The 14,933-nt window shown below is 47.1% G+C and overlaps 1 protein-coding gene across 4 annotated transcripts in view; it reads right to left on the reverse strand.

Annotated features, from left to right (window-relative positions):
- The window catches only part of bach2b (BTB and CNC homology 1, basic leucine zipper transcription factor 2b), a 60,778-nt gene that overhangs the window by 16,305 nt on the left and 29,540 nt on the right, over positions 1-14,933 (reverse strand). For 2 of the 4 annotated variants that reach the window (XM_047021102.1, XM_047021101.1), the window contains exon 2: positions 4,907-5,161. In XM_047021102.1, coding sequence (XP_046877058.1) covers positions 4,907-5,149 — 243 coding nt within the window. In that variant the 5' untranslated portion in view covers positions 5,150-5,161. Of the gene's footprint in view, positions 1-4,906; positions 5,162-11,709; positions 11,801-12,069; positions 12,150-14,933 lie in introns of those variants that run through there. The other 2 variants (XM_047021104.1, XM_047021103.1) reach the window with 2 other exon arrangements.

A 14,933-nucleotide genomic window follows, 5' to 3' on the forward strand; every position in this document is an offset into this window, starting at 1 on the left:
ACAAAAGGGATCCAGAATGATAGGGTGGGGGTAAGAGGAGGATAAAGACTGTTTCCGTAACATTCCGTACAGACTTTGACATACGAGGCGTACCATCCCGTTTACTGTATGAATTGTGACAAAAAGACAAATTCATCTAAGTAACAGATCTGGGGTGTTTTGTGCTAACGATGTGGACTTCTGGACCTGGTCTCTCCCTACAGTGTGCTTGGATCGACCACGCCGTCACCAACATATCCACCTGGATCATTCTCACGGCATTTTAGGGAAATCTGCCAAATGTCCTTTCATAAACAACTCTGTTCCCTGTCCCTCTGGGAGATCCATGGTCTTACACCGGCCTTTTGCCTCTCTTGAGTTGAGATGGCAAATTTATGCAAATGTACGCTGGTGAATTTATGCATGTCATGCATTCTAATGAGAACGCCGCATGCATCACAATGGAGTGCTTCCCCGCCGGTGCCAAGAATGAAAAGACTCCATCTCCACTGGAGGACACTACAGCCATCGCTGCTTTAACATTGGCTGAGTAACCTCACATTAACCTCTGGATTTATGGAGGGACAATGAAGAGTCTGAGTCACAGCTCAAGTGAGGAAACACTTCTACTACAGGCACAGCCTCCAAGCCTGTTTGACCTGGCCGGACATCAACGGGCAGAGGCAGAGACCACAAACTCATGACGAAGATCAAGCTCTCTGGTCAACCTAACGTTTTATTTGTTTATTTATTCATTTCACCCCCGTTAATAACACAACAAGTCACTTCTGTAGCTAACATGAGTGCATCATCTCACTATCAGCCACGTTGCAAGCGGGAACAAAATGTTTTTGCACAGTTGCAGCATTAGACAGTCAGACAGTTCGAGTGCTGAGCCGTCTGTAAGTAAACGTCCCTCTGACGGGATTAAATCAGATACTGTACTTCCTAATCCTCTGGTAGTGAAGCTTACGGCTGGCGGCCAGACACGGTGGAGGACGTGACCCTGGCCCTTTACGATAAGGACACTCCAGGCCTTCACAATAAAAGCTCCTTCTCGTTCCACTGAGGGCTCTCTTTTTCTGTAGAAACAGACGCATTCCCTGCAAAATCTCCTCACCTTTCGGACACCCTGGGCGCTGAAGGAGCCCCCACGCCAGCTAATGGCTACTTGTCTGTGCCAAGAGGGTTAAACAAAGAGACCTGTAAACACACCCAGATCACTCGACAGACTCTCCACAGGATGTGAGACCCAAGGTGCTTCAGTTGCCTATCCAGACAGAGAGCCTGGATCTCACCTGTCAGCTTAGTATCTGAGACATGCCCTTGTAGATCAGAGTACCCCCTGCCTGGACCAGGGGTGTGTGTGTGTGTGTTTGTGCGTGTGTGTGAACACCATCCTTCACAGCAGGGGGTATTGTCTTCTCACCTCCCCCTTCCTCCCCCTTCCTCCCCCTCCAGGCCCCACCTTCAGAGGGGTGAGTCTGCATGCTCCTGCCATCTGTCTAATAAGCTGGGAACATGTGATAGGCTCCTGATGGCCCTAGCTGTTTATCAGATCCCGACCCCGCCATCTATCGCTTAAGGCTGGGGGGGTGGGACGCCTCATCTACGCCTAGATTTGACCAAGCACATTATATTTTCTCTCCCCTCCCGCAGCCCCTTGCTAAACTCTCCCTCTTAACAGTAAGAACCGCTGCAACAAGACTTTCAGACATGGGTGTTACATTCAAACAAATGGGAATGCCATGTAGGTCCTTTTGTCTTAACTTTTCTGAGGAGATTAACTCATTAAAACCCATTAAACAGTGAGTTTAAAATATTTCCAATAGTCCCCACAGCGTAAGTAATTTTTTCCGATACGGTAGAAAGCTAACTTAGTTAGCTGCCGGGCTAAATGACCTAGAATAATACTCGAAGCAACGCTACTACCATGCTAATGTTACTTGCTAGCCTTCTGAAGTCACACTAAAGCGTTTGTTGTATATTTTTTGTCTGTCGGAAATGTTAAATTTTTGCTGTAGAGCCCACTTTCGAAAGCTCACATGCAACGCTACTCCTTAAGACAGCAGCCGCGGTCACGACTGAGAGAAAAGCTAACAAACAGGAGGTTGTCTGAGGTGTTAGGGTTAGTGTGTGTGTGTGTGTGTGCAAACACCCTCAGTCTGCTGAATCACAGGCTGGCCTCTCCTGTTTGTGAGGAGTCTACCAGAGCAGAGCACAGCTTCCTCCGCCTCCCCCTGCTCTGGTCTGGATTCAATCACACTGCAGTCTGGGCCTTTCCAGGCCAGACTGAGATTTCCCAAGCTGAGGTCAAACAGGAATGCGCAAACAAGTGTAGAGCAAACCAGCAACGGTATGAATGAATATTTGATTGTTTTCAGTCCACGCAATCATTTAAATGATCCCAATCCTAATCCCTCAGTGAATTCATTTCCTTGTACAATACAAAGGAAAACAGTCACGCTACATCCAGTATAGGAATGAGATCATCCAATGATTTATTTTATTCTCCTTTTTCACGGCGGAGGCTTGTATAGGGTATGCTTGGGGAGTGAGGAAGTGATGTGACAGTTCAGTCCCAGTCCCAGTCAGACCAAATCAGACTCTTCCACCCAGTTTCATCACAACAGAGATCTGCGATGGGAGCCGACCTCACTGCTGGCTCCTCTCCAGCGGAGGGCTCTCTGTTTGACAAACCGCCGCAACAATCACATCGGTGTCACATTGGTGTCCCCTATGAATCACCCTTTGTCCCTGCTGGCGATTTAAGTGATGTTGAGAAGTGCTCTTATGTGAGTGTAGCCTTCACCTTTCAAAACTAACCCCAAGTCCCTGATCTTCCTCTTCCTTGCTGGCTAAGGGCAGGGTGGCTGTAGGGAGACCAGACAGGACTGTTTGGTTCTCATGATCAGATTCTCTAAACAAAGGCTTGATTAACAAGCTCTCTCTCTGAAACCGCAGTGACATGATGATGATGTCACTAACCTGACACGGCCCCTGGAACCTCCGGGGTAGTGAGGTCATCTGGGAGGAAAGAGGGAGGAAGAGGGAGGAAGGGGGAGGAAGAGGGAGGAAGGGGGAGGAAGGGGGAGGAAGGGGTGGTTTCAAGAGTCTTTGTTTTAAATTTCATCTGTGCTTTACTCTCTCCCTCTCTCTTTCCTCCCCTCTCTCGCTCTCTCTCTCTCTCTTTTTCTCTCACTACCTCTCTCCCCCCCCTCTCTCCTCCTTGCCTGTTGCAATCATTCCTTTTGTTACACATAGGTGGCATCCTTCGGTAGAGCTTCCTGGCTCCTGACCAGGAGCCCGTGTCACAGAGAGCTCTGCCCAGCTGACCCAGCCTTGAAGGTCCCAGATGTTGCCGCCTGCCTGGGGTGGAAGGCTCTCTGAGCGCCCTGGCCCCTCCACAGGGGAGCCTCCCCAGGGCCCGGGTCCAGAGAAACGGGCTCTTGTCACTGCAAGTGACTCAGACCAGGACGACAGAAGACCTTTAAACCTGAGTGATGACATTAAAAGACGGACATTCCTCAATTTGAAGACAGTGCCATGTCTAGACAGGGTGACAGAGAGGTTATCTCCTCACAAGGGGACACAGAAGGCAGAGCCTCACTGGTAATAACAAAACGTTGGCCCAAGCGGAAAAATCGTTTAAGTCTAATTTAAATGTTTTAAATGAGAGCTTGTTACATTTTCATTACATTTATATATTTTTTACACAATTGGAACTGTGTACTCAAAATGTACTCATTTCGTATATTCACATACTTATTGAGAACTTTTAATGTAGTCGTTTCATCATTTCTGCATGATGAACGCACAGTATAATAGTTTAGCGAGGGAACTAGATTAGGTGCAAATTTTGATCACGATAGCTCCAAAGACTTTCCTTTCATCTTGTTATGATACACTGTATATTTGCTTGGATGTGCTTTCCTGTTGTCTTGTCATATTTTAAGCAGTAGGATGAAGGTGCACGAGATTTGGTTGGAATCCCAACAAGAGTCACTCTTTCCCTGACACATTACAGAAAGAGGCTCCTGTTGAAAGATGTCACTTTCCACACTTTCACATCATGCACCTGAAACAGCCCGCAGCTCATGGTTTATTCATGGGCAGAAACAGTGAATGAAAGGGATTCTGCTTTGAGGGTTGGGGAGCCTTTCCTTGCAGTAGTTCTCTTGAGTTAGTGAGAGAGAAAAAGCACATAATGCTAATTTGATATAAGACAGAAAGGGACTGATCTCCATGGTGATGGGGGGGGGAGGGTGATGACTCTTCTCCCGTCGGCGTGGTGACAAAGTCTTTTGACAGGCGTTTCCTTATTAATGCACACTTGCCCCTTCTAGGAAGAACAGCTCTCCTTCACACATGTGGTGTTTGCCCCAGTTTTGTTGGCACATGTATGCATGTGTAAGTATGTGTGCGTGCAGGCATGCTTTTGCACACACACACACACAGTCATGTGTGGGCGCGCAATTTGAGAGTGAGTGTGTGACATGAATACGTCAGTGGAGAACTGACGTATGTGTGTGCGGTGGTGGCTAGCTTTGAAGGGGTGAGGTAGGAGTGACAGAGGAGGGTGGGGGAAGGGGAGGGGAAGGTGGGAGAGGGAGAGAGGACTGAGGCAGAGCAGACGCCAGCAAAAGGGTGATAATTGGCAATCCAGGGCCTCCATTCTCTCACCAACTCTGTTCCTAGCACCTCTCTAACATAGCCACCCCACAGCTATCACTAGCGAAATTAAAACACTGTTAGCGATGTCATCCTTCCTCTATGAGAAGGCAGAACAGACGCTCCAGACACTGCTCACAGAGATCACAGACATTACAGTGAACGATATTACAGGATAGCTGTTGAAGCCGTGTAAAGAGTCACACCAGAGGTGTGGAATGTGTTGAGACAGGGTGTATCCATGACAGGTACATACCTCCTCTGGTAGGGTAACGACCAGCCCATTCTCCGCCTGTCCCACCAGCACCTGCAAGAAGTACTCACTGCAGGCGGCTAGGACAGCCCTGTGCCCGCGGAATTCTTTGCCCTCCGCCAGGACGGTCACATCGCACAGGATATCCTGTTTCCGCTGGTCATTCAGGCACAGGAGGATATTGGTACAATGAACCGTCGACTCATACACATACATGGAGGCTCCAGGATTCTCATCCACGGACATTCCGCTCACGCCCTGGAAATAGAAGCACAACAGAGGGGGGTCAGTTTACAGTGCAGCCCAGCCAGCCAGCCAGTACATACCTCTGGGCTGACATCAGCTCACCACCAGCCCCAGCACAGCCCCATGATTCAACACATAAACCATGACCACCTCCTCCTAGATCCACGGTCTCCCTTCCCCTACATGCGCACGCACACGTGGACCAACGCTCGTCTGTTAAACCCCGTTCAAACTTGCAGGCTCTCTCCAGAGTCTCCTATACAACACACACAAACACTCAAACTGTTCAAACCAATTCAAACAATAAAAAGAAACGTGACGCGTAACCAACTTCTTTTCACAGAAACCCTGAAGGGTGTCCCAGAAAGCCCACAGATGTTTGTATGTAGTGAGAGCCCATGTGAAGGAAGACTGAAGAACGAACTAATGTCCCCCTCGCCCTCTCTGTGGTGCTGCACAGGTTTCTTAGTTTAAGCTCCTAGAAGCCTGAAACTTGGCTTTGGTCCTTGAACTGAAGCGCTTCCTCCCCCACATGCACAGTCAGTTGCTCAAGCGTCAAATTCGCAATTTCAAAATATTCCGAATGTTTTTAAACTGCGTGAGTGAAGATAATTGAAAAGACAGGTTTTCTAAAGAGGAACGTCTTTATCTCGGCTTGCACACTTTCTCGGTCTGTGCCGAACGAGAGACGCTAGTAAAACACTTTGAGCAGAGCTTTATAAATATCAAAGCAAAACAACGTGAACAGCAGCTTGGTTTGGGAGCTGTGAAACGAACACATCCACCAGCTCCAGCCGTGCCCCGCTCCCTCCCCTGGTGAAGGCTGAGCTGCATGACTACAGTGTTCTCTTTTAAAACACACAGGTCCTCAGAAGTCCTGTACTGGGAACTGGCTGAGTGTTTCCAAGAGTCACCCTGCCAAACCTTCTCTTCTGTTCCCCCAGCTGTGACAGGAACGCAGCTAACTTTCCTCAGAGACTTCAGACACTTTGCTACCCTACTTTGTCCAGGTTTGGTTTACCAGACTGCCCTGCTCGACTGTCTCTGAACACAGAACACTTTGTAAAGTCACTGATCAGTCACATTGACACCTTGTGACCATGAAATGCTTTGAATGACCTTTTGACACTGTGCTTCTTTTGGGAGGTTTAGCTCCAGTGAGGTAGTAGATCTTGTTTCCTGTATCCTCCAGCTCACTACTTCAGAAGGAAGCCCCGCCCCCCTCCCCACAACGCCCCCCCCCCCCTCTCCCGTGTCAAAATTGAGACTTCACTCCAGCAAATGGAAACATCTCCACAGAAATAGAAAAGCGCTGTAATCCAAGTGGAAGGGGACAGGGTAAGATAGTGGGGGAGTCTTATTTAAGACAACAGTGGACTTTAGTTACCGATTAAGCTTCAGGTCGTCATTTTAGCTCATGTTGAACCTGTCAAGTTCAAGTTGTCATAGACGTCTTCCTCAATAAACAAATCTAATGTAGCCTGTAGTGGCTATCACTGGATCCGGACTCCTAGCCCTGCTTCTGCATGACAGGACCACTGTGGGGGCAGTTTTGGAACCACTCAGTCTGGACTGACCAATTATTGTTTAGGTCTTATGATTTCCAACCAAACATGTTTTTGTTGTCTTTGTTGGATAATGAGCTGTCTTCCAAGAATAATGTTTCCAGATGTGGTTGTAAGGTTCACAACCATCCAAACATGCTATTTCTGCTCTGGAATGTGCATTTTGTCCTGCTAGGATTTTAGGATGCCTTTTCACAGTGGAGGAAAAATAAAAGGATGATCTAGTAAACGCAAACACACACCCACAGACACACTCACAGACACACGCACCACAAAATAGATGGTTACGGTTGCATTCTGATTAGAATTGCTGAGGGATGCAAAACTTGGCAGTCGTCATTTTTTTTGTTCCGTCTTTCAAGGGTATATTTCTAAAGCTGTTTTTTTCTTGATTTTTTCTACAAGCGATGCAGCTAACTGGCTTTGTGACTACACTCCCTGCTCTGATCAAAAGCGCAGTGTGCTGATGAATTTTCGACACTTGTCAACCAGGCTGACTGGAGGGCTTTAGCAGCTCGTTCCCCTGGAGCGACGAAGCTGATCTGAGGGAGGCTGATTAACAAGACTAATATGGCTGGAGATGAGTTAGCGCCTCTCTCCCTGCGGTACCTATCATGACTGAGTAGGGAGTGTAGATGTCTGCTGCAGGTCTGCTTAGTCCAATGTTAACCCAGCTCTGCCCTGATGTGTGTGTAACAGACGTGGTAACCAGCGCGACCACTACCAGCTACGCCAACGAAAAACTAGCGATTCGCTGGCGTAAGTGGCCTGGCTGTATACATACCTGAGGAGTAAGTTTAACCGACCGACACCGGCAACATATGCACATGTGTGTCACTCAGCTCTGTGCGGGCACAAATATATATCTATAATATATATATAATATCTGCTAGCGGTACACACAGCCACATACTATATTCACACATTCCCTTCTTTATATCTCCGTGATTGAAGCTTGCCACGATGGCCTTCCCGTTTGAATGGAGTCGGAGAGAATGGTAACTACTGTTTCATTACTATTAATATTTCATCCATCACTGTCACGAGGCTTCAAACAAGAAGCGCCTGCGGAAAAAGTCTCCTCCGTGCCCAGCTGTGAACTGTCACTTCAACTTCCGCTACGGACGAGGTACGCTCAACACATGTACATAAAGGCCTAAATCCCAAAACAACAGAGTAAAAAATATATATTATTTTTTGTTGTGTTTACTACTACTGAAAATCCAGACTGGACCATACTAGATACAAATTTTGATTTGAGACTTCTCCGATGGTATGATTTTCCATAGCTCAGAGTCTCTGAGGGAGAAGGAAAGTGACAGCATCATGATGGGCTCTGTGATGTGTACCCTCCCCCGCCTCCTCCCTGTCTCTTAGGAGTGATGTGGAGGGACTTGCAGGCTGGAGGAGGATCAGGAGGGTGATGGGGGATGGGCTGGGGCTGGGGGACGTGATGGGGGATGGGCTGAGGGTGGGGGATGGGGTGAGGGTGAGGGATGGGGTGAGGGTGGGGGAGTATCTGAATAGAACAAAGCCTACAGAGCTACACTCCCGTCAGGAGAGAGATCACGTGACTCCCGTCAGAAACCCCAGCATCACCCCCCTCCCTCAAGCCCCCGGATGCCATGACAACGCAATCCCTTAGATGTACTGTACGATCCCTAGCGTTTCCGCAGTATGCTCTGTACGGCATGAGCTTCATCCCTGGAAACCACACAAAGGAACAGGTCTGAGTCGACATGTTCACTCAACCTTCGCTCCACCCATTCTCTCCGTCACCTTGCAGGCCTACTTGTGTTTTTTGGTAAGCTAAGTTGCTCGTGACAGTTGTCCTTTGAAGTGTTGCGTTTCCTGTGAAGGAGGGGCTTCGCTGGGCTCCTAAGACCGTCTGCAAATGCCAGTCAAGCGTGGTCTGAAACATTTCCTTCAGCCGCACTGAAACAGAATCAGATTCACTGGCTCATTACATCAAAGCTCCAGTGGGTATTAATCATGGGTCTCTGTGACAAATGCTCTTGTTCCAATGACTCACTGGTATGAATCTACATTCAGAGACAGAGTACACTCCAAAGGCTTTTCATTAAACCCCTTTAATGGAGAATTCACATTATTTCCACATCATTCATTATTGTGACTGTGCAGACCGAGGTTGATGCTTCTCATCATTAGATTGTCCTTGTGCAGATGCTGATGTAAGCAGCACACAGGTCTATCAGCAGAAACGGACACTACAGATAATGAGGCTACTTGTCGACAAACAAGGGGGGTCACAAATGGGATCGTTTCTAGCATGGAAAGATTTTGTTTATGAAGAAAAAATAAAAACTGGAATGTCCCCTCGTGGCAGCTGGTTGTAAACAGGACTGAGCAGATGAAGAGAAGCAGGATCGCTCCGTCAGGAAGAACAGAGCCGTCTCCAGATGTCTGCTATTACAACTAGGATGAGCATGAGTTTAATCACTATTATCAAATTCAGCCTGAGTAACACATTCTGAGAATGCAAGAAAAAGTATAAATGATGACACCACTATTTTGATCAAAGGAGAAATCTATTGGCGGGTGCAACTTCAGAATCAACTAATGTATATTTTAATGATAGAAACATCGATCATCTATTAACCTCTTGGTTTAACTAAATCTTGCCTGGCTCTCTACCATCCTGCAACGTAAAAGGTTGTTTTGGACTTGTGTCCTCATGAATGAATCCATTTAGTTAGACAAGGTCCTATAATTCTTAAACTAGTAATTACCTCATTTCATTATTCTCAGATTCACAATTCCTCTTAGCAGTACAACGTATTATTACTCTCCCACAGGGAGTTATAGCATTCTGCTTACCTCCTGTAGGGACTTGTGTAATTTTAATGTATTAAACTGCTATATTAAATCTATTACATTTTGCATTGAAATTACAATCACACGTTGGGTTCCTGTACTATATTCTCTAGCTGCCATTGAGGTAATTATTCCCTCAGACTGTTAAACGGATTTGGTCTGGGGCTTTAGGTAAGTTAATTGTGCAGATTAATGACAGAATCTTTCCTTGGTGCAAAATGTTGGACTATTATGCAGAAAACCCTTGAGGTGGTAGAAAAATCTAGCAAAATGGTCCTCAGTCAACAACAGTCATATGCTGGACTTAACAAAACAGCCTCATTAATATTCAGCACGATCTGTGATGATCACCCCCGTGGTGGCAGGTCCTTCTGATCCAAACTGCAGTCCTCATCAGAAAACTGTTAATGGCTCATTATAGAATATCACCACTAGGAGCCTTTGGAAAAGGAATTGATTAAGCAGGGATCACTATATCAAAGCACCAACAGAGAATGGCAATGATAATGGAGTCTCAAGTGCAGCCTTAGATGTCTTCATGGTTATTAAGAACAGACAATTTGTTTCTGACGATCTGTTTTTGAGAGGGAGGAAGAGAGATACAAATATATATAAAGAGAGGGGGAGAGAGAGAGAAAGAGAGACACAATGGAAGTGTAGCCTAGGAGTACAGAAGGCAGATTGGTCAGTGGGGACTCTGACCACAGAAAGGCCTAAGGCATCAGTGTCTCGTCACCTTCAGCCTCGTAGATAAGGCCAGACTACGTGGCCCTCTGGCTCTCAGAGGTCAATAAGGTGCTGATATTGATCCAGCGATTGCGAAGGAAAGGCAGAGATGTTAAGACACACCAACCATGTGTAGCCCTCTAGGCCTACAGAGCCTACAGAGCCTCTGAGGAAAAGGCCATCCTCTAAACACCCAGGTTCAACAGCATCATCCAGATCAACACCCTAAGAGCATTTTATATTCGGTGTCTCCGGGTTTGGAACCATTCAGATCGGAACCAACCATCGATATAGTCCTCGCTAATGACGGTTCATGTCAAATGAGCAGTGCATGCACAGTAGAATCACATCCCACGCACACAGTTTATGGAGCGTGCAAACAGCGCCTGGGCAGACGAGGCTGATCTGATGAGCGGTGAAACAGGCCGACCGTCAGGAGGGAGGCCTGAAGGTAAGCCCTGTGCTGCTGACTGAGTCCAGCCAGGCACGGCGTGGGTTCATTAAACCTAACTCAATCTGCAAATGGATCCACAGCCCCTCAGCCGGACAGAAATCAATACTTCCTCTCCCCACACTTCGATCCTGGGCCGGAGCAAAACCAGCAAATTATCAATTTTCTCTCCCTGAACCTGAAATATTTATGCATGGGATTCCTTGTGGCGCTGATGAAGTGTACTGCTCAGAACTGACAGCTTGGGTAAACCAGAAGAGGGAGATATCCAAACCAAACTACACTCTGAGCCAGACCCAGGTGGATCTCCAAACCGACATCAACAAGTGTGTCGTTCACTTGGGCCAGGCCAGGTGTTCTAGTGTTGAGCCTCTTTTACTGTGATGAGCCCCCAGGGGCCTCCTGAGGCTCTGCAGTCCAGACCACAGAGCTCCAGCCTGGCTGACAGTGATGAATGAGTCTGTCTCCCTGTCTCTCAGCTCACAGAGGGAGCGAGAGGCAGGCATCTGGACGAACCCAAACCTTCTCTGTGAACTGCCAGCCTTCCAATTAGAAGCCCTCCTCTCACTGATGAGCACAGTGGTCCACAGCCTTGACCACGTCAATCAATATTTAAGACCCCCCCGCCAGGGATTTCACCCCTCCAGACATAAATAATTACAAACAACAGTACAAGATCAAAGACAACTGGATGTACTATGTTGACACAGCACTGCCGACAGACGGTAGACTATCAAGTGAAAAAGGAGTGTCAAGCGGTGTAAATCCGACGTTTACAAGCAGGCATTTCAACCTTTCAGAGGTTTTGAGGTGATGTGACTCCGCGGGGACGGCTTCACAAGACTGGCTCGCGGGCGCGAGATGACGGGCCCGGCATCACAAAACAACGACACAGCAACATTTTAACCACACGACTTCCTGACCTAAAGTCAAGTTAAATGTCCCGGCGCTAACGTGATCCAGCACACAGCACGTGTAGTTACCTCAGAGGGACATCTGAACAGATCCAGTCATCTCCAAGCTACTCCAAACCCCCAGCCTTGTCAACTGTATCATGTCTCACGATGTGTTGCTGAGTGCATCTGTGCATGCAAGTGTGTGGGTGGGTGTCTGTGTGTGTGCGTGCGTGCGTGCGTGTATGACGGCATGTCCCAGTATTTCAGGCTCTGCCTCGCTGAATGCAGCTTGCATGAATCATGGTTCCCCACATTGTGGATCAGAAAGCCTAGTAAGTCATGTGACTGTTTTGAAAGGTAACAGACATGTGACAGAAGCACTGGTTCATCCTAAGATCAGAGGCCCATGTCCAGCAGTCTGATCGTTAAATCAAAACACATACTCACATGCAGCAGACAAAGAAGAATATTTGGTCTTCTGCTGTTGACCAAATTACCAACATTAAGTCAAAACCGCTCTCCTCCTCCTTCTCTGTTATCAGTTTAATGAAAACTGAAACCCTTCAACTGACATTCAACCACAAACACCCTTTGTGATGTAAACCACACTGAGGTCTGATGCAGGAAGAAGACCCAAACCTCTCGCCGAGGCATGAAACTGGGGAGGGGGAGAGCCTAACAGCAGGGAGCTCGGCTCGGTTTCTGATAAAAAAAAATATATCTTTAAATGTGACTGACACTTTGTCCGCCAACAAAACTTTGGTTGTTCATGGAAAAATACAAACAAACGGAAAGTGTACCCGTAGGAAAGAGGTGACAAAGAAAAAAACACCCACGTCAAACCCACAAACGCTAAGTGTGTGTTGGGGTGTGTGCCTGTGTTGGGGTGTGTGCCTGTGTTGGGGTGTGTGCCTGTGTTGGGGTGTGTGCCTGTGTTGGGGTGTGTGCCTGTGTTGGGGTGTGTGCCTGTGTTGGGGTGTGTGCCTGTGTTGGGGTGTGTGCCTGTGTGGGTGTGTGCCTGTGTTGGGGTGTGTGCCTGTGTTGGGGTGTGTGCCTGTGTTGGGGTGTGTGCCTGTGTTGGGGTGTGTGCCTGTGTTGGGGTGTGTGCCTGTGTTGGGGTGTGTGCCTGTGTTGGGGTGTGTGCCTGTGTGGGTGTGGGTTGTGCACACGGTACGCATCCGTTGATATGGAAGTGAAAAAGCTATTCCTACGTCTCCCTCACATATAGACTATAAGACTAAATAGCAGTAGCCTTAGAGTTATACATGCATTGACGTACAAACCACAGACGTCTTTCCAACAGTGATCAAAGGGCAGAGCGTCGACCATAACAACCAGAGCAGCAGAAGAAAAGACCAGGGTCAAATCCAGCCCTGTTCTGCACAGCGTGCTGGATGAAAACGTCTGCTAAATGAATACATTATCATCATGGAGATATGAAATGCAAACACAGAAATATTTCTGAGCAAATGGTACCACAGTGATTCATATTATCACACCAACCTAACATTTAAGCCCTGTTTCCATGGTTATTTGGGGTTTCGTATTTTATACTTTTTCGGTAGCGCAAGACAGTCAAACTGTTTCCCCCAAAGTTGATTTACCATTCATAAAAAACATCAGGCTGTTTGTGAACGCAGTCTGAACTGTAGTTCTTGTTTTTGAAACCACACAGTTTCTACATGGTGACTGACAGTGTGGCCAGACATCTCATCTCTGGATTTTAATATCAGCGTTTCCTCTTCACAACTAAAGTCATGTAGCATGTGAGTCCCATCACATAGAGGAACCCTCCATAAAGTCAACAGGATGTTGTGAATCAAGAGGGCCACAGGAGAGAGGCAGGACTGGTGTCAGACCAGACAAACATTCCCCTGCTTTCCACCACCTCTATTACTATATGTCACAAGGTAATAAGGTCACATAAATATATATGTCACTCAGAGAGTGTGTGGCTCTGGACACAGCACCCGCTGCTGTCAGTTTATACAGGCTGTGTGTGTGTGTGTGTGTGTGTGTGGGGGTGTGTGTTGGTGGGGAGGTGGGTTGCAACACATTCACACATTCCATGGCATGAAGTGTCCCTGTGTGAGCTGGCTCTCATGTCCCCAGCTGTGTCTGCTGCCCAGGGCAGGTCAGAGGTGCCCTGGCAGGCCCTCTGACCCAGCGGAAAGGAGCTCATCTGGGAGCTGACGGGAGCTTACACATGTACACATCAACGTGTGTGTTCGTGTAGAGAGGGCTGGGCCAGGCCGCCGAATGGAGCTACACTGAACAGGTCATTTGGAGAGTGTGGTTTTAAATCAAGATTTCTTATTTAGTATGCTGTAAAAGACACGTCATTGCACCATCAAAATAAAATTAAATCAGATGTTGTTCTCCATATTGCAAACCCCCAAAAAAGATTGATATCAACCAATCACACCTCAAGGTGAGCACCAGACACAGACGTACGTAAACACTACCCACACGAGTAAGAAATACATTGACGAGGGCACGGATTGAAAGGTTATGGTTTGGATATGCGCAAATGTGACATTTGCTGTGGTTAATGGGTTAGCTGATCAGTCACGATGAGTCAGACTGAGAGGAGAGAGAGCAGGCCCTCTGATGGAAGCCGTCACCCCAGAGACGTGAGCCACACTGGAAACAACAGCCTTACCACTGCCTCTTCATGTGAGCGCAGCAATATCGTGTCAGTGGTGAAAATACTTTCAGAAGACGTCATGATATTTGACAGTATTGTTACCGTGTCATCTTTAACAAAGACAGGGTAAAAAAAAAAAGGTATTATACAAGTATTTTTTTTTAATTATTTTTTCTGCGTGTGACAGTCTACACTTGGTCAGGGATACATGAAGCACAAAGCTGAACTTCATCTTGATCTGTGTTTCAGCTCACCTGCAGAAACCTGTCTCAGACATCTGTTTGCCTTGGCCTCGGAATAGGGACAGTGGTCAAATGATTTGGTTACTCTCCTGGGTACAGGAGATCAATATAGATCTCGAGTTATTGATCTTTCTTGATTAAAACACTGAATCTTAACAAGTCCAAGGAGAGAGGGCACGAAGAGCATTCAAGGTCTTCTGAGAAGGAAGACAGATATACACAGATACACAACATATACCCACACAACCAGAATATACAGATGGTGTAGAACAGGTGGCGTAACTGCATGAAATCCGTCTATAAAACACTTCAAAGAAAAATCTTTAGTCGCTGTTGCTTATAAAAAGACCACAATTCAATAATTATTTGAAAGGACTCATTCACACATTGTGAGCTTGAGTGCAGGAGAAAACTAACTCCTA

Source organism: Hypomesus transpacificus, chromosome 6 (assembly GCF_021917145.1).
Source record: "Hypomesus transpacificus isolate Combined female chromosome 6, fHypTra1, whole genome shotgun sequence".
NCBI classification, from domain to species: Eukaryota; Metazoa; Chordata; class Actinopteri; order Osmeriformes; family Osmeridae; genus Hypomesus; species Hypomesus transpacificus.